This window comes from Molossus molossus, unplaced genomic scaffold (genome assembly GCF_014108415.1).
Source record: "Molossus molossus isolate mMolMol1 unplaced genomic scaffold, mMolMol1.p scaffold_m16_p_6, whole genome shotgun sequence".
NCBI lineage: Eukaryota > Metazoa > Chordata > Mammalia > Chiroptera > Molossidae > Molossus > Molossus molossus.
In genome coordinates this window covers 3,873,476-3,893,368 of record NW_023425399.1, presented here as the reverse complement: position 1 = coordinate 3,893,368, position 19,893 = coordinate 3,873,476, and the positions used below count along the sequence as shown (strand labels likewise).

At 63.5% G+C, this 19,893-nt stretch overlaps 1 protein-coding gene across 6 annotated transcripts in view; it reads left to right on the top strand.

The window, feature by feature from the left end:
- The first annotated feature begins 375 nt into the window (after positions 1–375).
- Positions 376–19,893, top strand: part of RBM38 (RNA binding motif protein 38) — a 52,105-nt gene continuing 32,587 nt past the window's right edge. For 4 of the 6 annotated variants that reach the window (XM_036244899.1, XM_036244902.1, XM_036244900.1 and 1 more), the window contains exons 1-3: positions 376–612; positions 1,334–1,457; positions 1,892–1,946. In XM_036244899.1, coding sequence (XP_036100792.1) covers positions 376–612; positions 1,334–1,457; positions 1,892–1,946 — 416 coding nt within the window. Of the gene's footprint in view, positions 613–1,333; positions 1,458–1,891; positions 1,947–12,668; positions 14,214–19,893 lie in introns of those variants that run through there. The other 2 variants (XM_036244898.1, XM_036244897.1) reach the window with 2 other exon arrangements.

Sequence of the window (19,893 nt, the reverse complement as noted above, 5' to 3'; positions counted from 1 at the left end):
AGGGCCGCGGGAAACGTCCGGATGCGGAGGCTCGGGCGGCGCACCCCCCCTCGAGGCCTCCCGCGGCGCGCTGGGCGCGGCGAGGCGGGGCCCGGACTACGCTTCCCGGCGGCCCCCGCGCGCCAGGGGCTGGGCAGGGGCGGGCCGGAGGCTGTCTGGGGGCGGAGCCGGCTACAAAGCCCCGGGGCAGGCGCCCGGGCGCAGAGTGCCCGCAGCGCCGGCAGGAGCGCAGCGCAGCTTAGCGCGGCGTGCACGGCGGCAGCAGCCCGCGAGTGGACGGGCCCGGAGGCCCCCCTGCTGCCCAGCTCGCTCCCCGCCGCCGCCCATGAGCGCATCCCCGCGTGGCCGGGGTCCGTAGGCCGCGGGGCGCCCCCCATGCTGCTGCAGCCCGCGCCGTGCGCCCCGAGCGCGGGCTTCCCGCGGCCCCCGGCCGCCCCCGGCGCCATGCACGGCTCGCAGAAGGACACCACGTTCACCAAGATCTTCGTGGGCGGCCTGCCCTACCACACCACCGACGCCTCGCTCAGGAAGTACTTCGAGGGCTTCGGAGACATCGAGGAGGCCGTGGTCATCACCGACCGCCAGACGGGCAAGTCTCGCGGCTACGGCTTCGTAAGTGGCCCCGCGGCCGGGCGCGCACCCCAGCCTGCACTTACCTTGGCCCCGGGCGCCGAAGCAAACGGCAGGCGCACGCCCAGCCGCCCGGGGCGCCTTCGGCCGCCGCTTGCACCTGCTGCCCCCTCTCCGGCGCAGGGGGCGGCCGTTCGCGCCCCAGCCGGTTCCGCCCCCACTGCCCCGGGCTGGTCTACCTGCCCCCACTCGCCGGGTTTGAAAGGGAGACCCGCTGTGTTCAATTAGGACTCCCAAGTTTGTGGAGAGGCTCTGGGGTCGGACGACTGTGCTCAGGACTTTGTGGAGCGACTAGCGAGCCAGGAGCAGCGCCTTCACCCCGGGCGCTTTGGGGCCAGTTAGCGCCCCTCCCCCCATAGTATCCAGTAGTCTCTCTTGCCGCCGCGAAGAAACATCAATATAAGTAAAAAGCGGCTGGAAAACACGTTCTTTCTTTCTACCGACAGTGTCCCCAAACCCTTCCCATGAGGAAATTCGCAGGCCCCTGCCTCTTCCGGGAAGGGGGTGCCCCCTCTCCCCTAGAGATTGTTTCTGTTCTGGAAGGCAAAGCTTCCCAACGCTTGCGTTTGGAGGGAGGAGCTGGAATCCAGGGGGCAGCTTTGTGGGAGGGCCCCAGGCTGGGGTCGGAAGGGTGGGGGGAAGAGCACCGGGCCAACTGCCCTGCTCCCTACAAGGGAAGTCGCTGATGCAGCTGCTCCCCCAGGTGACTATGGCCGACCGGGCGGCAGCTGAGAGGGCTTGCAAAGACCCCAACCCCAACATCGACGGCCGCAAAGCCAACGTGAACCTGGCCTATCTGGGCGCCAAGCCGAGGAGCCTCCATTCTGGTGAGAGGCTGTTTCCCTTCCCTGGCTCTTCTTAGCTGCTATATTCAGCACTGGTGTCTGTCTAGGGGAACCCCACCCCCACCCGCCCCAGGAGTGGCAGTCGGCTGTCATGTGCTTGCAGAGCCAGGGCAGGGCAGTCATCCCCTAGGTTGGGAGCTGGACCCCTTCTTCGGGCTGGTGGGACAGGGTGAGGAGGGTGCGTTACCCAGTTGTCAGCTGTCCTCACGGGAGGGAGGAAGTTGGTCTCTGGGACCTAAGGTCAGAAGGACGAAAGCCTAGAGGCTGCTGTCCCCCAGGTCCCTTGGCCTGCTCAACTGGGAGCTTTGGGGTCCATGTTGCGGTGGCCTGAGAGGGGAGGGGAAGTGGATTGCCCCTTTTGGTCAGACTTGTGTGGCTGTGCAGAGGCCCAGCCCCTAACTGGTCTCTCATTGTAGGCTTTGCCATCGGCGTACAGCAGCTGCACCCCACCTTCATCCAGCGAACGTACGGGTGAGTGGAGTGGCTGGCTGGGGGCGTGGTAAGGGGCTTCCTGGGGCCCCCAAGGTGGGTGCCCATTTCACCCAGGACTGCCAACCGCACTGCCTTGGCTGTGCCATTAGCAGCCACCTTTCTGTGTCCGGAGAACCGTCGGTCACTTTCTCCAACTTTCCAGAAACAGGATTGCGTCTGGGGGAAGGGAGGGGGTGGGGTCAAGCTGGGAGATCTGGGAGAAGGCAGATTGCCTTTCTCCACCCCCAGCAGAGGCCACACCCCAGAGAGGTGGGGAGCTTGGGCCCTGGAGCCTGTGGCCTGGGTTCAAATCCCAGCTTCCCCCTTACCAGCTGTGACTTCCAGCATTGCCACAGGCACCTTTACTCTGTCTCCTCGCCTGCGAAGTGGGGACAGGCACAGCACCTCTGATTTGTGCCAGTGCAGGCCTTGGGATGGGCGCGGCTTGGGTGGGTGAGCACTCTGGAAGTATTGCCCACATTCTGAGGGACTGGCGAGCTGGGCTCTTCTGAGGAAACCCCTCTGACCTGCTCCAGCGCCTGACAGATGGTGGCAGCGGGTCACTGCCTGCCGGGGTCTGACGTTCATGAAAACTGCAGCAGGTGAGCCAGGGTGGGCCAGATGTCCCTGGGCTGACGCGCTGGCCTGCGGGCCTTTGTCTGGCATGCTTTGGAGCGGTGGTCCCACCCTCCTCCGTCCAAAAAAGGCCCCCTCCCCTAGCTTTTTTTTTAAGAACATCTAATGAGGCCTGGCAGCTGCTTGGGGAGGGACGAGCACACTTCAGGGCACAAAGGAGCCTGCCGTGCTCCGGTGTGACGTCGGCCGTGCACCCCAGTGCGGGGAGTTTATTGTTGGGGTTGGGAAGCTGTTCCTTGGAGGAGGTGAAGAGGGCGTCTGTGAAGTGGGCAGTCTCTTTAGAACACGTGTGTGCATGTGGGTGGTCGTGTCTGCCCCTGCCATGCAGAGAGGATCCCTGGGGCCGTGTGGACCAAGGATCAGAGCAGGGGTAAAGCCAGGCTCCGGTGGACGGGGCGGGTCAGCCAGATGACCGAGGAATTGCTCCGTGGCCACGGTTCCGGGGTGCCTGCACAGGGGCTTCGGCCAGGGCTGCGCATGTGTGGGAGCTCAGCTCGTCTGCCCTGGAGGGGGGGAGGGGAGCCTGGAGGGTGGCCAGCAGCAGGTGGTTCTGCGTGTTCTTCTCATCAGGGTTCTGCTTCATAAATGTCTGTAGCTGTCTTGGAAGGAGTTTGGGGGCACCCCAGTCTTCCCGCCATCGCCCCAAGAGGAGGGCGCTCCTCGTTCTCGTGGCCCTGGCTGTGTTCCTGAGGGGCACAGAGACCAGGGCAGGCGCCCCGAGCACACACAGCCCTTTCTTGCTTCAGATGTAACAGTACCTTCCCCGCCCCAGTCTGGGCTCTGTTCTGAGCTGTCACCGCTGCCCCTGGGACTCGAGTGACTGTCAGTGCCCGGCCTCTGGAGCCTGCAGGCCCGGGCTCCAACCCTGATGCTGCCATCGCCGGCTGGGTCCTTCTTGGCGGTGACGTCCTCCCCTGAGCCTTTGGGTCCCTCATCTGATACACTGTTGGCATGGGGGCTGGGTGCCCCTGCTCCTGCGTGTCTGTCCTCCAAGGTTAAGATTGACATGTCCTCACTTCATAGACGGGGAAATTGAGGCAAAGAGAAGGTTCACAACCCCTCTAGGGCGGCCGGCTCCAGAACCCACACTCCCAGCCGCTGCTCTCCAGGTGGGTGGAGGGACCTCTGACCTCCACCCCATGGGGCCCACGTGAAGGTAGGCGAGGGTCGGTCACAGATGACCGCCATGCGTCCCCACAGCAGGCCACGGTGTTTTGTAACAACCTACGGGCTGGCCATTGAATACCTGTGACGGGGAAGCGGCCTCCAGCTTCTTGTTGGTTGCCAGGGGGTAGAGGTCCAAACGGGGACGACGGATTAGAGGGACAGTCGGAATTGTGCTGCCTCTCGCCAGGCCTTGCTGAGGCCCAGGCTCGGGTGAGGCCCTGGGGTGCGCTGCCTGGTCAGCTGTCGCCTCCCAGTGCCCGCCTGCCGGCCGGAGAGTTGAGCCGTCAGCGTCCCTTTTGTCTTTGCAAACAATCGGGGTTGGGAGCACGGCCGGGCCTGACCGGTCAGTTTTGTCAGCTCCTGGCTGGCAGCACGGCAGGCCTGTCGTTGGCTGGGGCACTGTGGGTGCCAGAGCCGGGCAGCTGAGCCGGTGAGCCGGTTAACCCCTCTGCTGCCTGGCCGGTCTTCCCCAGACTTGCTCTAAGGACCCCACAGCCCCACTTTCGGCAAGGTCCCCGCGGCGTCCTCGCCTGGCTGGGTCGTAATGTCGGCCTGGAGAGTTTGCCGGAGAACCTTGCACCCGGTGCTTTGCGCTTGGGCCCCCTGCCCCCAGTGTTTCTCCTTTTTGTGAAGTTGACGCGATCTTTCAGGACCTGACTGGGCTGATGGTGCGTTTCCATCGTGTGACCACACACGGGCCAAGGCCTGGGTGTGGAGGAGACTCCTTGGCAGGTGACAAGCGGCTCAGTCGAGGGAGGAGAGCGTCCCCTTGCTGGCTGGGGGGCAGGCAGCAGGCAGGAGGGAAGGTCAGCAGTTTGGGGGGGCCCGTGTCCAGGCAGTCTGGCCTGGGAGGGGCTTTCTGGTGTCAGGGCTGTTGGTTCGGGCCTGGGCCTGGGCCTGCCAGGATCTGAGGTTGGGCCTGGGCCTGGCTGCACTTGGAGCCCCTGCTCGGGTTATTTTTGAAGGGCCAGCTGCTTCTCTGGGCACAGCCTACCCACCCCCTTCTTAAGGGGGCCGTGGTGTGGCTGCACACCCGTTGACTGATCCCTGCTCTGTGCCAGGCGAGGGCCCGGGCCCCGAAGACGAGACGGAGTGTTGGGGCTGCCGGGTGTCAGGTGCACCGAGTGCTGGAGCAGGGGCCCGGGGGTCTGCCTGGGTGTGAGCCAGTCCAGCCCCTTCTCCCCACCTGGGTGCTGGGGGTGCCTCCCAGGGCCGACCCGAGGCTGGGCGAGCTGTGTGCGGAGCCGGTCGGTCGGGGCCTGGCCTCAGGAAGACCTGGGATATGTCAGTGACAAGTCGCATGGCAGCCCTATGACGGGGTCTGTCTGTCGCCAGTGAGGAGAAACTTGGCCTGAGCTCTCCGCGCCGGTGCGGGGGCCTGAGTTTGGGCTCCAGCACCTCCCTCTGGCCCGCTCTGGGTCAAACCCCGACCCCCTGGGACTGGCGACACCAGGGGCCCTTCTCCGGGCACTGCACAGACCATGTGGCCTGCAGAGTGGGGGACCTACCGTGTGGGTGAAGGTCCCCGCTGCCCACGCTGTCCCCAGACCGAGAGTGTGCATGTCCAGGGGCCCGAGTGGAGCCCCCGGTCGCCAGGACAGGAGAGGGGCCAGGGCAGGACAGGAGGATGTGGTGCACATGGACCTGGGCAGCACACACAAGGCTGTTTCCACAGTCGTCCATTCGTTGCCTGCCCATTGAGCGCCGGCTGCATGCCAGGCCCTGTGCCCGGGACACTGGATAAGAAAGTGCCCGTCCAGGTGCTCCCTTCCAGCGGGTAGCCGGACTGTTGCCAAGCCATCGGGGCCGGAGGGGTGGTGGGTGCAGCTGAGCAGGGCGTTCCTGGTGGGGGTGGGGCAGCCTGCACTGGGATGGTCGCAGGGATGGGCGAGCTGTGTGTGACGGCGGACACACCAGGACACGGCAAAACGGATGAAATCCAGCCGGGCCTGGAGCCTGGTGCGTTGTGGTCACATGCCTGTCGTCGGTCCTGGCTTTGGAACACGCTGGGTTGTAGGACGTCATCACTGGGGGACCTCTCTGTGCTGCCGTCACCCCTTGGCAGTCTTATCACTGTTGCATAAGGTGAAGTGAAGCTGGGGGAGGGGAGGGGCAGTGTCTTGGGGGCACGGCAGGAAGTGAGATCAGAGCCAGATGCTGTGGGCGCTGGGAGGAGGCCTGCCCTCTCCCCCGTGGGGCATCACGTGGCTTGTTTTTACTTTCAAGGTGTCTGGGGTGACTGGTACTTCCTGTTTGTCACTCACTGGAGTGAGGCGGGGGAGGCGGCGGCCGGCGCACACCTGCTGTTTGTCCCCGTCTGCCGTAACAGAAACCAGCCTGTGCCAGCCTCGGGTGGTTCTTGGGTCCCTGTCCAAGGATGAGTCCTCTCCTGGCCCCAGGAGGCCCTTCTCTGGCTGGAGAGCCTCGTCTGGGAGCCTCCGGCCCGGGGAGGCCAGACCACAGGCAGAGGCTGCTGCGGGCACCTCACCCCTCACGGGGGTGTCCCCAAGGAGGAGGGCAGGGCAAGTGGGCCCCTAGGTGGGCCAGCCCTTCATGCCCAGCTGGGTGAAGAGTCTAGTCTGGAGGCCCCCTTTCAGCATGTGTGTTCCCCCCTTATTTTTGTGACTTACCTAGTTGAGCCTCAGTTTCCCCGTCTGCCAGGTGGACGTGACAGGTGCTGTCCAGGCGGGGGGCACCCGGTCATTGTCCCAGCCCCTCCCACGGGTGCAGGAGGAAGCTGTGCACTCAGGCAGTTCATTCAGCAGGTGTGTGCCTGCTGGTGCAGGGCTGGAGGCCCGACCTCCCCAGGCCCTCCCTGTCCCCTCCAGTCCCCCCGTGATTCAGAGTGTCCCGCGGCTGAGTGGCTGTGGGAGGGGCAGACGAGAGGGAATGAGCATGTCCTGGTGGCGAAAGGAGCGGCCGGGCGGGGAGGAAGTGGGAGGTGGGCCTGCAGGGCCCGGCAGGGCGGCCTCGGCTCACTAGGGCCCTGGGGACCCAGGGTTTGGATTTTACTGAGTGACTGGGGCCAAGGTGGGCCCTGAGGGAAGGCGGGCCGGGTCACTTTAGAGTACCCCTCTGCCCAGCCAGTGTGGCTCAGTGGTGGAGCGTCAACCCTGCACCAAGAGGTCGCCGGTTCGATTCCCGGTCAGGGCACATGCCCAGGTTGTGGGCCCGATCCCCAGTGGGGAGCGTGCAGGAGGCGGCCAATCAGTGTTCTCTGTCATCAATGTTTTCATCTCTCCCTCACCCTTCCTCTCTCTCTAAAATCAGTAAAGGAAAAAATAATAATAAGCGACGTGCCCTCTGGCTGCCGGGTGGGCTGCGCTGTCAGGCCAGAGTGGGGGCCCCACTAGGGGACCGAGCGCAGATCCAGGCTCAAGGCCGCGGTGGCTGCTCCGATCTGCTGGGGTGAGAAGGGTAGGATTTGAAGACGTTTTCAGGAATGTGTCCGAGAAAGAGGAATCTCAGAAGATTCCAGAGCTTTGGGCCTAAGCAAATGGCAGGTTGGGTTGGTCTTGGCGGTGAGGGGAGGCTGGGTGGGGCCCACTCTTTGGGGAAGAAGAGGTTCTGGTGGAGGCGCTGTGCCGGGGCCTGGCACGGTCCCAGGGAGGACCTCTCCCCAGCTTTGCGTCCGGCCGCCCTCCCACTCGGCCTGTTGTGGGGTGCCCTGGGGAGCCTGGGAGCCTGAAGTCAGGCCTCCAGCGGCCATGTGTCTCCAGGGCGGTGGGCACAGCCCTCCAGAGAGCAGGAAAGTGAAACCAACCCATTTGCCTTTTTATTTTTACTCCTGAGGGCGCGGAGACTGTGGTCGTCTGTCTCCTGGGTGCTGGCCACCCCTGGCTGTCGCCCACCCCGTCGCCTGCCTGCCCAGGAGCCTGCAGCCGCGCCGCTCAGCCCTGAGGGACCTCGGGGACCCACGGGCTCTGTCGGGCTCCCTGGCACCCTCGGTTTACAGAGGGGCAACGGGCCACAGGGCCAAGGAACCGGACAGGCACAGCCGGATCCAAACGTGGAGTTCTTGGTCTCCGGGGGCTGTCGCTGGGGTGCTCATGGCCGTGAGCTACTAACTGAGTGTGTGGGGTCTGGACAGGGACTCGGCCTGTCCCCCTCCAGCAGGGGTGCTGGACAGCTGGCTACACTGCCCTGGACCCCAGAGCAGCCCGAGGCGGGTTCTCTGGGGCGGTTCAGCCTTTCCAGCCCAGCAGCTGCTTCCGCCCGTGGCTGACCCTCCGGCGCCGGGTGGAGCCATGTGGGGTGTGGGCGGGTGGAGGCCCTGCTCCGAGAGGTGGGGTGGGGGTGGGGGAGCACGGAGCACCCGGTGGAGGGGCGGGAGAGGGCGAGGAGACCCTGGGGAGCAGCCAGAGTGTCTCCAGGCTCGGCCCTTTTCAGAGGCCTAAAGATCAGGCATGTGGAGCCCGGCGGCACCCTGACCTTTCCAGGGCGTAGGCGGAGCGTCAAGGAACCCACTGGGCACAAGTGCCCGTGTCCTTGGTGCCAGGGGACTGGGACTTCTGCCTGCTGCGTGTGGGGGCGTCGGGGCTGCCCTCAGACAGGGCGGGCTGCGGTTTGGCTGCGTTTCCTTTCTCACCGGAGGGCTTGGGGGCGTGCACCCATGTGTGCCCATGCGCACCCCGGTCCCCACCTGGCCGCCTCCCCAGCCCCAGCATGGGCATCTGTGGTTGTGAGCGTGGCGAGAAGTCTGTTCTCTGTAGCGCGGGCAGGGTCTCCGCCGGCCTGGACCTGGGAATTCGCTGCAGGGCCGGCAGCTTCCCGGGCCCCACCCACTGGACGCCAGCGGCACCCATTGTGACAGCCAGTCGTGTCCCGGAGGTGGCCACGCCCCCGGGGGCAGAGTCACCCTGGCTGAGACCCGCTGTCCTCGCGGAGGGTCTCAGTTCTGACGGCGCGCCCCGAGGTCCTCTTCCGGTGCCCAGCCAGGGGATGCTCTGGGACTGTCCCCGGGCACGGCGGAGGGGCAGTGTGGGCGAGGCCGGCCTGGTCGCTGCGGCTTCCTCTCGCCCGCAGCTGGCCGTGCTGGGCCTCTGCCGCAGGACCTGCCTCCCTCCCTGTCACTGGGGTCGGAGGCCAGGTGCGCGCACCTGTCTGGGTCCAGTCTCTGGACCCAGCTCTGGGCGGAGGCACCGGCAGTGCCAGGTCTTGGACGGGCCCTCGGTACCTGGCCGCTCTCCATCCGGGTGGACCCCGAGGTGGATCCGGGTTCACAGGTGCCAGCCCGAACCAGTCCTTGTGGGCACAGGTGCTGGGTGGGGGCGGACGGGGGCAGCTCTGCTTTACCGTGGCCCGGCTGTGGTACTGCACACGTCACTCGGGCCTCCCTGAGCCTCAGCTTCCACCTCTCGGAAGTGGGGTAACAGCAGCACTTTTTCATGGCTGTGAAAAGCTTTGTAATCTTGGGGTTTCACATTCTGAGTGGCGGGTAGAGCACCTGAGGAAAACAGGCACATAGGTGTGGACAGTGTCCCCGAGAGGCAGGAAGCAGGGTCCCCTTCCTCCCCAGCTTAAGCATCGTTCCCCCTTCTCATGTGTGACTCCCCCAGCAGGGCAGCCCTGGGGGGCCAGGGCACAGCCCGTCCTGACAGCGTCCAGGAGCCTGGCGTTTGGAAGCCCAGGTGCGTCTGCTGCGTGGACAGGGGAGGCCTTGGTCTGGGCTGCAATTCCCGAGCCTGAGTGTGTGTGGAATCTCGGGGGGCTGTCAGCTGCAGGGTCCCGGCTCCATCCAATGTGTCTATGGGGGCCCACACTTTTAGCAAATGTGGGGGGGCGTCTGAGGTAGGGCCACCCCTGCCCGTGATTGGAGCTGTTCTGGGCTCAAAGCTTCCACGACCTCAAGCTAAGGAATGTTCCGAGGTTCCGGAAGCCAAACGATGGCCCCGGCGGCGGCATGGCGGGCACTGCCCCGTGGCATGCAGCGTCCAGTTTCTGCCCCTTCCCCAGGCCACCTCTGTTCGGAGGGGTGTGCCTGAGGGCTGTGCTGCTGGGTGTCGGGGCAGAGCCCACCCTCCAGTGGCTCACGTGAGATCCAGGGGTGGGGAGACAGGCCGTGCAGCTCCAGCTCTGTGCAGTCACCCCCTCCGAGAAGCCCCCCTGAGCACCCCGGGAGTCCCAGGACGGGTTCCCGGGTGGACGTGTGTGTGTGTGACCTCTGTCCCTCCTGGAATCCAAGCCCCAGGAGGCTGGGGTCGCACAGCCTGCTCGTTGCCCCGTCCTGGTCTAGGGTGTACCCTCGACGGGTGCAGGCTGGCTCCCAGCTCGGAGGACTGGGTGGGATTTGAACCTAGGCCCGGCTCCATTCAAGGCTCTTGTTCCCACGAGGGAGGGGGGACAGAAGACATTTCTAAAGGGATCGGGGGAAGCAGGCATCGTGGCCCCCAGCCAGGGCCTCCTGACAAACTGCAGAGATCAGCCATGTGGGTGCAGGAAGGAGCTGCTGCATCTGCTGTGGGTGTGTTGCCATGGCACCCGCTGGGGTGCTCTGCCTAGGGGGCCCAGCGGTCAGAGGAGCTGGGGGCACCTCAGGCATGGAGCCAGGTGTGCCCCAGACTCACCTCTCGGGAGTTGGCTGCTTGGGCCGTAGGGTCCCAGGGGCGTTGTCCACCTCAGCTCTGCCCACGCCAGGTCCAGCCAGCACCCACTTCCACTAGTGGTTCGTTCCTGCTCAGGGTGCCCTCGCATATGTGCTCTTATTGCGGTGACCTTCTTCTGGCTCTGGGTCTGTCCTTTGGAGGCGTGTGGCCATCGCCACTGTGTGACTCAGCACTTGCCCTCAGAGGAGACCCCAGGCCCTCCCCTCCCCCTTCCCGGAGTCCCTGCCATCTGACCACTGTGTCCCTCTGGGCTCGCCTGTTGTGGACGGTCACAGCGATAGTCACACAGTGTATGGCCTTTTCTGTTGAGCTGACGTCTCTGAGCATAAGGTCCGCAGGGTCCATCCAGCACGGTAGCCGTGTCAGGACGTGTTCCTTCTGCGTGGCTGATGTGGCCTGGATTCCCACCACCTGTGTATCCTCTGCCCACGCATCAGCGGGCGGGCCCCTGGGCAGTGTCGGGGCTGTTGTGACCCGTGCTCTTTACTCCTAACGGCGCACGCGGGTCCGTTCTGCCGAGGGCGGTCAAGCCCCGGGACTCGCGAGCCCCTCGCCTGTGCGTGGGACGTGGTAAACACCCTGGAGTGCGTGAGCCCGCACCCGTGGGAACGGAAGCCTCCCGCTTCAGCCTCGCCGCGGGTTTCGTGGGGTCTCCACCGATTCCGTGGGTGCTGCTGATATCTAAGCGCCTCTGTCTTTACTCTGGAGCGAGGGCTTCTCCTGGGTGCCGAGTCGGGGGCCTGCTTGCTGCCCTGTTCCCGCCCCTGCAGGGGAATGGAGCACCCTGGGGACATTTCCCTCTTCTCTCTGGAGCGGGGGCAGGGCAGGGATCCTGAGCCCATCTCCCAGGTGCAGAAGGAAATTGGGGTCTCACTGCCCTGGTGGCCCCATTTTTTGTACCTCGTGCTGGTAGGAGGAGGAGATGCCTACAACCATGTCAACCCCATGGGTTCCCTCCGCCCAGTGGGCCACGAGGCTCCGAGAGGCTCCGAGAGGCTCAGCCACCTACCCGGGGCAGCCCAGCGGCTGTTTGGCAGAGTGGGCACATGCTGACACTTTCCCGTCTGTAGCACACAGGAGTCGGTCTGTACCTGGGGGGCCAGGTGAGCATTGGCTGGGCCCTGGTGACAGTTTGCACATTAGCCTGCAGGTGGGACCAGCCTGGGGGTTAAGAGGTCTCAGCCCCTCTTTCCATTGCCCTCGGGCCTCGGGCAGCTACTGAGCTCATTTCTCTGTTGTAAAGCAAGGGGGTCATGTGAGGGGTGATGGGCAGGCCGGCCTGAGGGCGAGATCTAGTCACCGGCCCTGTTCTCAGCAGCACTCACTGCTGGTGGCTCCCTCCTGAACCCTCCCCCTGGCCCGATGGCCTCCCCAGTCATGTTGCATGTGTTTCCATCGGGTGCATGTCATCCCCTCACGTACGTGTCCCTTCCATCGGGTGCATGTCATCCCCTCGCGTACGTGTCCCTTCCATCGTGTGCGTGGGCATCCCCTCCCTACGTGTCCCTTCCATTGCATGCATGTCCATTCCATCGCGTGCATGTGCGTGTGCGTTCCATCGCGTGCATGTGCATCCCCTCGCGTACGTGTGCCTTCCATTGCGTGCATCCCCTCGTGTACGTGTCCGTTCCATCACATGTGCGTGCATCCCCTCGCGTACGTGTCCGTTCCATCGCGTGTGCGTGCATCTCCTCGCGTACGTGTCCGTTCCATCGCGTGTGCGTGCATTCCCTTGCGTACGTGTCCGTCCCATCGCGTGCGTGTGCATCCCCTCGCGTACTTGTCCCTTCCATCGCGTGTGTGTGCATCCCCTCGCGTACGTGTCCGTCCCATTGCGTGCGTGTGCGCCTCCTCAGTGCGCACTGAGCTCTGGGGGCCAGGACCGCTGCCAGGAAAGGTGCGCATGTCCTTGGGGAGCCGGCGCTTTGGGCGGAGGCAGATGTGCTGAACCAGCAGGCTGTGCAGGGTGTCCTGGGTGAAGGCAGGTGCTGGGTGATGAGCAGGGCGGTCGGCATGGGGCCAGGCGGCGGCCTGGGCGGTCGCATGGGGACTCGAGCTCGGAAGGCCGCTGGCTTTGGTGCCTGCCGTCACTCGAGATTCTGATTCGTTTCCAGACGTGGCCCCCTGATCGTGTCGGTGGTCTGGGAAGGGCCCACTGGGGAGGGGAGGGTGGCAGGCACAGCCGAGGCACAGACCTACCTGCACAGTTGACGTGTTCCGGCCACAACGGGGACATAGCAGCACCCAGCACTCTGGGCCCCACCCGGAGCCAGCCTGTCGCCTGACCCTCAACCCCCTCTCTTTGACCCCACAGGCTGACCCCCCACTACATCTACCCGCAAGCCATCGTCCAGCCCAGCGTGGTCATCCCGGCTGCCCCTGTCCCGTCACTGTCCTCACCCTTCATTGAGTACACGCCGGCCAGCCCGGCCTACACCCAGTACCCGCCGGCCACCTACGACCAGTACCCGTATGCCGCCTCGCCCGCCTCGGTCACCAGCTTCGTGGGCTACGGCTACCCAGCGGCAGTGCCCCCGGGCCTCTCGGCCGCAGCCCCCGCGGGCACCACCTTTGTGCAGTACCAGGCTCCGCAGCTGCAGCCCGACAGGATGCAATGAGGCCGCTGCCCGGGGCTCGACCCGTCACCCACACACCCACCAGGCAAGTGGCCGGCCGAGCTCGGGGTGCACACTGGCATCCGTGCCTTGGGGGACCCCACAGAACCCCTGCCTGCACCCCGGATGGCCCGGAGACCACTTCCCTTTAAACCCAGGACCCCCCATATCTCAAGGGAGGACTTTGAGAAAAGAAGGATGATGCTCTAGACGAATAACCGGACCTCCCAGCACACCGCCTGCCTTCTCCCTCCACCCGCCCTGCCCCAGCTCCGGCCAGGCCCCCCGCAGAGCCAGCGGCCCTTTGGCTCTAGAAACTCCTGCTCAGAGATGCCTTACCCAGGGAAACCCACGGAGCGACCAGATGGACTGCCCGCGGCGCCGTCCGCACAAGCTGTGAACGCGGCCGGGTGCGGGGCGCCCTCGGGAGTCCCCCTCCTGGCCAGGGCGCGGGGGCCTTCTGTGAGGCCCCGAGGTCCCGGTGCAGCAGGGCCACCAGCCGCTGCCGCGCCCTCGCCCTCCGAGCGCTGCAGCCTTTTTTCTTACTGTCGTCGTTTTGCTACTAAGATGACCGAGAACTTCAGTTTATTTTTTCAGTGGGGGCTCCTGCCACCAGAATCCAGGCCTGTTTTCGACGTTGAGGCTCTCACTGTTGTCCGTGGCTCTGCCCAAGGAGACAGGACAGTGTTTCTGTTTGAAAAGTGTCGCTCGAGCGCTGGGAGCCCCTCGGAAGGTGGGTGTCTCCAGACAGTGGGTCTCTCTCAGCGGCAGTAAGTTGTCTCAGAAGCTTGTCCCCGCCCGTCACCACCGAGAGGGCAGAGGGAGGGGGCCCTAGGTGATGCTGGCGGTGGGGCCGGGCCACAGCGTCCCCACCCTCTCGGTGTCCCCTGCTGCGCACCAGCCTGGGCCGAGGCCGCCTGACCTGTCCCGCCTGCCTGGGGGCCCCGTGGAGGGGGTCCCAGCACAGAGACGGGCTCCTGGAGAGGCCCCGCTCTGCTTCGGGGGAGCGGGAGGGTGAGGTGGGGCAGCCTGGCTGAGGGACTTGGAGAGTGGGCAGAAGGTTGGGGGGCGCTGGGGGTGTTCCTTCAGACCTACCTCAGGGAAGCGGGAGGCCTTGGGGCGGACTGACGCAGGCACACGCTTGGCGACACGCCTGACGTCGCGGCACGGCCCAGGAGATACAGGTAGCTAATGTTATAATAATATTTTTATTAGAATGTTCTGATGATAAAAATAAAACTTGTTTTCTGTAAAGAAAAAGTTGGTTTGTAATTAATCACTCGACATGGGCACCTTCAATCTCCCCCCCTCCCCCCAGTGACCATGAGCAGGTCAGGGCCACACGGTGTCACTCACGAGGGACCCTTCTGCCCAGGGTTTTAATTGACCACAGTCCACCGAGCGCCTCCCTGTGCCGGCCCGGCCCGCAGGCATCCAGGGTGCTGGGCCAGACACGGCCCGTCACCACCCCTGGCCGCACCCCCAGGTGCTTCCTCACCCCGGCAGTCTGCCCGAACCCCAGGGGAGACCCCCCTGGCTCAGTGTGGCTGCTGTGCTCAGAGCAGGCCCTGGGGGTCGTGGTGGGGGTGGGGACCAGTACTGTGGCTGACAGCTCCAGCAGGGCCCCATGAGGTGGGGGCCGCTCCCCGAGAGAAAGGCAGGTGCTGAGTCAGGGCTGCTGGCAGCCGTGGGCGCGAGGTCAGCTAGGAAAGGAGGTCCTGGTCTGGGGGCCCCAACCTGGGCATGGACAGAGCCAGCTTCTCCCAGAACTCAGCTGGAGCCATCACTCAGCACCAGGGAAATCACTGGGGCCTCGGAGGAGGCGTTAGCTGGAGAGGCTGTCAACTCAATCATTTTTATCACTGACGTGTGCTGCGTCCCATGCAGAGCACCAGAGATAGTCATAAACACCGTCTGGGGGGAGAGACACCAGACTTGCAAATGGAGTAGTTTCAAATACTGATCATGCTGAAGGAAGTATTGCAGGATGCTGGAGAATGGCTGGGCTCTAGGCAGAGGAACAGCGAGTGCAAAGGTCCTGGGGTAGGGTGCATGGACCAAGGAGGCCAGGGTAGCTGGAGAAGGAGCACTGAGGGGAGGAGGTCGGAGATGCGCTTTAGGGAGGTGACGATTGGAGCTGGAGAGACATCCTAGGCCCAGAACAATGTGCAGTGAGCCGGTCTGGGAGGGACTGCGGTACGCAGATGCCCCTGGCAAGCTCTGCAGCAATCGATTCCGTCAGCGGGAAGTCCTCTGAACCTGGGGGTGGGAGGGCCGATGCCACAGGTGGGAGGGGCATCGAGGGCAGCTGGGATGTGCAGGACAAGGGGCTCCCGGTCATCTGCAGGCATTGAGTAGGCATTCCTGCTGAGAAGGTCGGTCTGAGCAAAGGCCCAGAGGTCCTGGGTATGACCTGCTTGGGGCCAGTCATTCTCCAGGCACCAGGATTGTCGTCCTCTGACCCTGCAGATCAGAGCCGGACCCCATCTCCCTCCCTCACCTTCCACACAGTGGCCAAGCCAGAGACTCAAGGTGCTCTGAACTCTTCCGCACCCTCATGTCTCCCCAGCTCAGAGCCCTCTGTGGCTCCCCATCATCTTCATTGGAAAAGTCAAAGCTATCACTGTGGCCGACGAGGCCCTGGCCTTGTTGTCTCCCACCCACACCTGGCACAGCTCACCCCAGGACCTTTGCACTTGCTGTGAAGCCTGTAGCTTGTACAATTGAACTGCTTCAGCTCTCAGCTCAAAAGTTTCTTTGTCCCAGAAGCTTCCTCCAGCCCTGTCCCACCTCACCGGAACACCTCCATGAGAAGGGCCCAGAGTTTCTACCTTGTTCCCCCGCATCCAGTGCTGTGCTGGGCACAGCAGGGAAACTGAGGCCTGCAAACATTGTGAACTTGATTCAGCCGCCGATGGCGAGTGGGCATCAGAGATTTCTAGCAAAGGACACAAGTGGGAGTTTGGGGACCATCCATCAGGTTGGAGTGTGCTGGGCAGATCTGAGCTGGGAGAGGCTGGGGCCCTAGAATGAAAAGGGGGGCAGGGACCAGCGTCAGTGTCCACATGGAACAGGCGGAGCGACTCCCGGAGTGCGGAGCAGCCACGCAGAGCTGGGCGACTGGGTGGGACCCACTGACGGACGACTCCATGACAACTGCACGTGGTCAGCCCTCGGCTTCGAAGTGAGATGCGGTCACCCCGATGCGGAGAGGGGGCTCAGATGGACCTGGGAACCTCCCTGCATCATTCCAGGGGTCTCCAAGGGGCCTTCTTGGGCCTTTTCCGGTTGCTTGCACTTTAAGGTTTGTAAAGCCCCCTTTCAGTGGTCCAGGGCCCCCGGCCTCTGCCCAGGGAAGGGTCCGGGCTCCTGGGGTCAAGTCAGGTGAGATCCTGCCAGACGGGGTTCCCTCTCCTGTCCAGGGACCCTCTCCTGTCCCTCCTCGCCTGCCCCTCCCGCTGGCTGGGTCTTAGTTTGCAAACCCTGGCAAGGGTCAGGGAGGTCCTCTTGGGGCTCCAGGCTCAGAGCACACATTTGCCGCAGCTGATAAGGGTGTGGGGGCGGGGAGGGGGTTGTGGGGTGCTGCCAGGGTTATCTGGGGGGCCACTCTCAGCCAACCCACTTCCTGTTGCTATCTGCCAGTGGCAGCCTCTGGGACATGCCTTGAGGCCTCAAAACACATCTTCCCGGGGCCCGGGATTGAGGGCTCTGGATGGTGGCGAACCCAGGAGCTTCCAAGGTCACCCTGGCCTGTGCACGCGGGGGCAGCCACTAGTCACCACAGTGACCACACGGGCAACGTCTGTGGCACCGACCCAGGCCGGCGCTGTGCCAGCACCTCTCGGGGGTGGTCTTGGTTACCCACAGGGTGAACAGTGTCCCATTGCACAGATGGAGGAACTGAGACCCCAAGGGGTGGAGCCTCCGTTCCTGGGCCCCAGAGGCGGCGGGAGGTGGCGTGCGGGCCCAGAGGAACCCCACCAAGCTCCTGAGGGTGGATGTGAGAAAACCCCCCTGACCCTGTGAAACCACCCCCGGGCTTGCCTGTGGATGGACCTCGTGTTTCCCGTCAAACGAGATGATCACCCCCACACTTGCTGTGGTCGCTCACCCCAGAGCCAAAGCTGTCCTTAGAGTCCCAGAAGTCATGAAAACTGACATTTATTGAATACTTTCTGTGGCTTTGTGTCTATTCTTTTTTTTTTATTATTGATTTTTTTTTGAGAGAGAGGGAGAGAGAGATGGAAACATCGATGAGAGAGAACATCGATTGGCTGCCTCCTGCACGCCCCCCACTGGGGATCAGGCCCACAACCTGGGCATGTGTCCTGACCGGGAATCGAACCGGTGACCTCTTGGTGCAGGGTCGATGCTCAAGCACTGAGCCACACTGGCCAGGCTTGTGTCTGTTCTTTTCCTGAATACTCCCAGCAACTTGTGGGAGGTTTACTGGGCCCAGTTCACAGATGGGAAAACCAAGGCTGGGGAGATTCAGCCCCCTCCCAAGTCCAGAGAGCTGGTGTGTGGCAGAGAGCATCCTGAATCTGGAGGCCACATGCTGCCCTGCGGGAGACTGGGCTCAGGCCTCCCCACCCCCACTCAGGTCTCTACCACCTCCCTCACCCCAAAGCCAGCTTGCCACAGCTGCTGAGTCACGCTTGTGTTTGTCCCCCAGAGACGTAAACGCCAAACCAGGAACCCCCTGGGGTTGGGGACCATGCGGATACAGTGAAAATAGCAAGGCAGCTGCCCAGCATGCCCTGGGGCTGGGTGTCTGCACAGGGCATGCTGTGAGGTGGGCACCTGGCCCTGCAGATACCTCCTGGGCCTCCTGCAGGGGCTGATAAGTGCCTGGCTCTGCTTATCAGCCCCACCCCCCGCCTGCTCTACCCCAAACCTGTGTACACATTGGGGTGTATAACGACTTAGAGATCGAGGGGGCGAACCCCCCAAGACCGGCTCACCAGACAGCCGAGTTGGATGTAGCAGAGACAACTCAGCCAGGGGGGGGCTCCAGCTGGCTCCCCGTCCCTGGTCCCGAGGGCGTTTTTAGAGAAATTAAATATAAAGGCATTATTTTTCTAAATTATAAAATTAACACTCTTGGGGAAATTTTTTCAAAACAGAGGAACTGTATGAAATAATCTCTGTGTGTGTATGGAAACCATTGGGAAGGAGCTAGCCCAGAGAGTGGCAGCAGTTTTACTGTTTCTCTTAACACAGTTCTGGGTTGTTTACAGCCAAGCAACAAGAACTGAAAGACGACGCTTGGTGCGTGTTCGATATCAGTTGTGTGGACACAGTCCAAATACCAGCCGGGTGGGGTGTTTTCTTCGTCCCGGCCTCGTTTGTGTTGGTCTCCTGGGTGTCTAATGAGCCAGAGCTGGGTGGGGCCGGGGGCCATTCTTGCTGCCTTGCCTCTTGTTGACGGTAACCCACTGCATCCTCTAAAAGGGAACTCAGAATGCTGCGCCCAGCATAGAGGCCTCTGTGGCTCCCCATTGCCCTGGAATAAAGTCCAGGTCCTTGCGGCGGCCTCCGCGGCTGCGGTGCGCTGGCCTTGCCACCTCTCTGGTGCCCTTCCCAGGAGCCACGCTTGCCCAAGGCACATGCGTAGCGCCCTCTGCCGGGAGTGCAGATATTCGTGCCGTGTCCCCATCTCTGCCACCCCCTGCTGCCGTCCCTCACTCTGCTCCCCTCACCCGCCTCCTAGGTGTTGTACTTCTCAGTGCATTTTCCTGTCCCCGTCCTGGACCAGGAGCTGGGAGCATGCAGCAGTGTCCTCGCCGTCCTGATCCTTAATGGTGCCCAGCCACGGTGCCCAGTGCTGGGCATGTAGGGGGACTTATAATACTTGTCGATCAGCCCTGGCCGGTTTGGCTCAGCGGTTAGAGCGTCGGCCTGCGGTCCGGAGAGACCCGGGTTCGGTTCCCGCTAAGGGCATGTACCTCGGTTGCAGTTTGTCCCCGGCCCTGGTTGGTCGTGCGGGTGGCAGCCACTCAATGTGTCCCTTCACGTTGATGTTTCTCTCTCTCTCTCTTCCTCTCTCTCCCTCCCACTCTATCTGTACAAAAAATGGAAAAATATCCTCGGGTGAGGATAAAAAAAAAAATACTTGTCGATCACAGGAGTGCTAAGGAATTTACATAAAAAGACCTTCCAAGCTGAAGAGAAGGGGTCTGAGGCCGTGGGGTGTCTTCATGGGAGAATGCACGGGAGGGACATGGGCACCCTGGTCCCAGGCCTGGGGACGGCCCACAGGAGGCCAGAGAGAGGAGAGGCCGCCTAGAATGGACACGGGGGGGACAAGCAGAAGTGGGCGGCTAGGTGACCCCCCTCCCCACCTGGAGCCTTCTGGGGTCGCCAGAGTCGCCCCTGGGAGTGTGGGGCAGGGTGCCTCCCGCCGGGCTCCTCTTGGCAGCCTGGCCCTCCTCCAGGGGCCGTGGAATTCAATTTTGACCATATCTGTCTCGGAGCCAAGTGGCCACCCTGTGGGGCTCTGGTATAAACACCAGTTTATTTACTCTGTGTCCCAGCAAAGCATGCGCCCCTGTTTGTGGGTGTACAAGCCTGGAAACGAGGCCCTGGAGCAGGGGACAGTCCTAGAGGGCTGGGCTGGGCGGTGTGCTGGAGGCACATTCCCGGGCCCCCTGCACAGGGCTTCACTTCCCGAAAGTAAAACAACACACATTCTCCGTGAAGCCGGCGATTTTCGGCTGCCTGAGCCACCGTGTCCAGCTAACTATTTTCCAGGAGGACAAACAAGTCTTTCCTTTGCAAGCGACAGAACCCAAGTCCGCGCTGGGGTCCCTGGAACGTGCGAGCATGTCGGGTCACAGGGCAGAGGGGCTGGGACCCGGCACAGGGAGAGGGGGCTGGATTCCCCAGGTGGGTTCGGGAGACACAGCAGAACTTCCAGCTGGA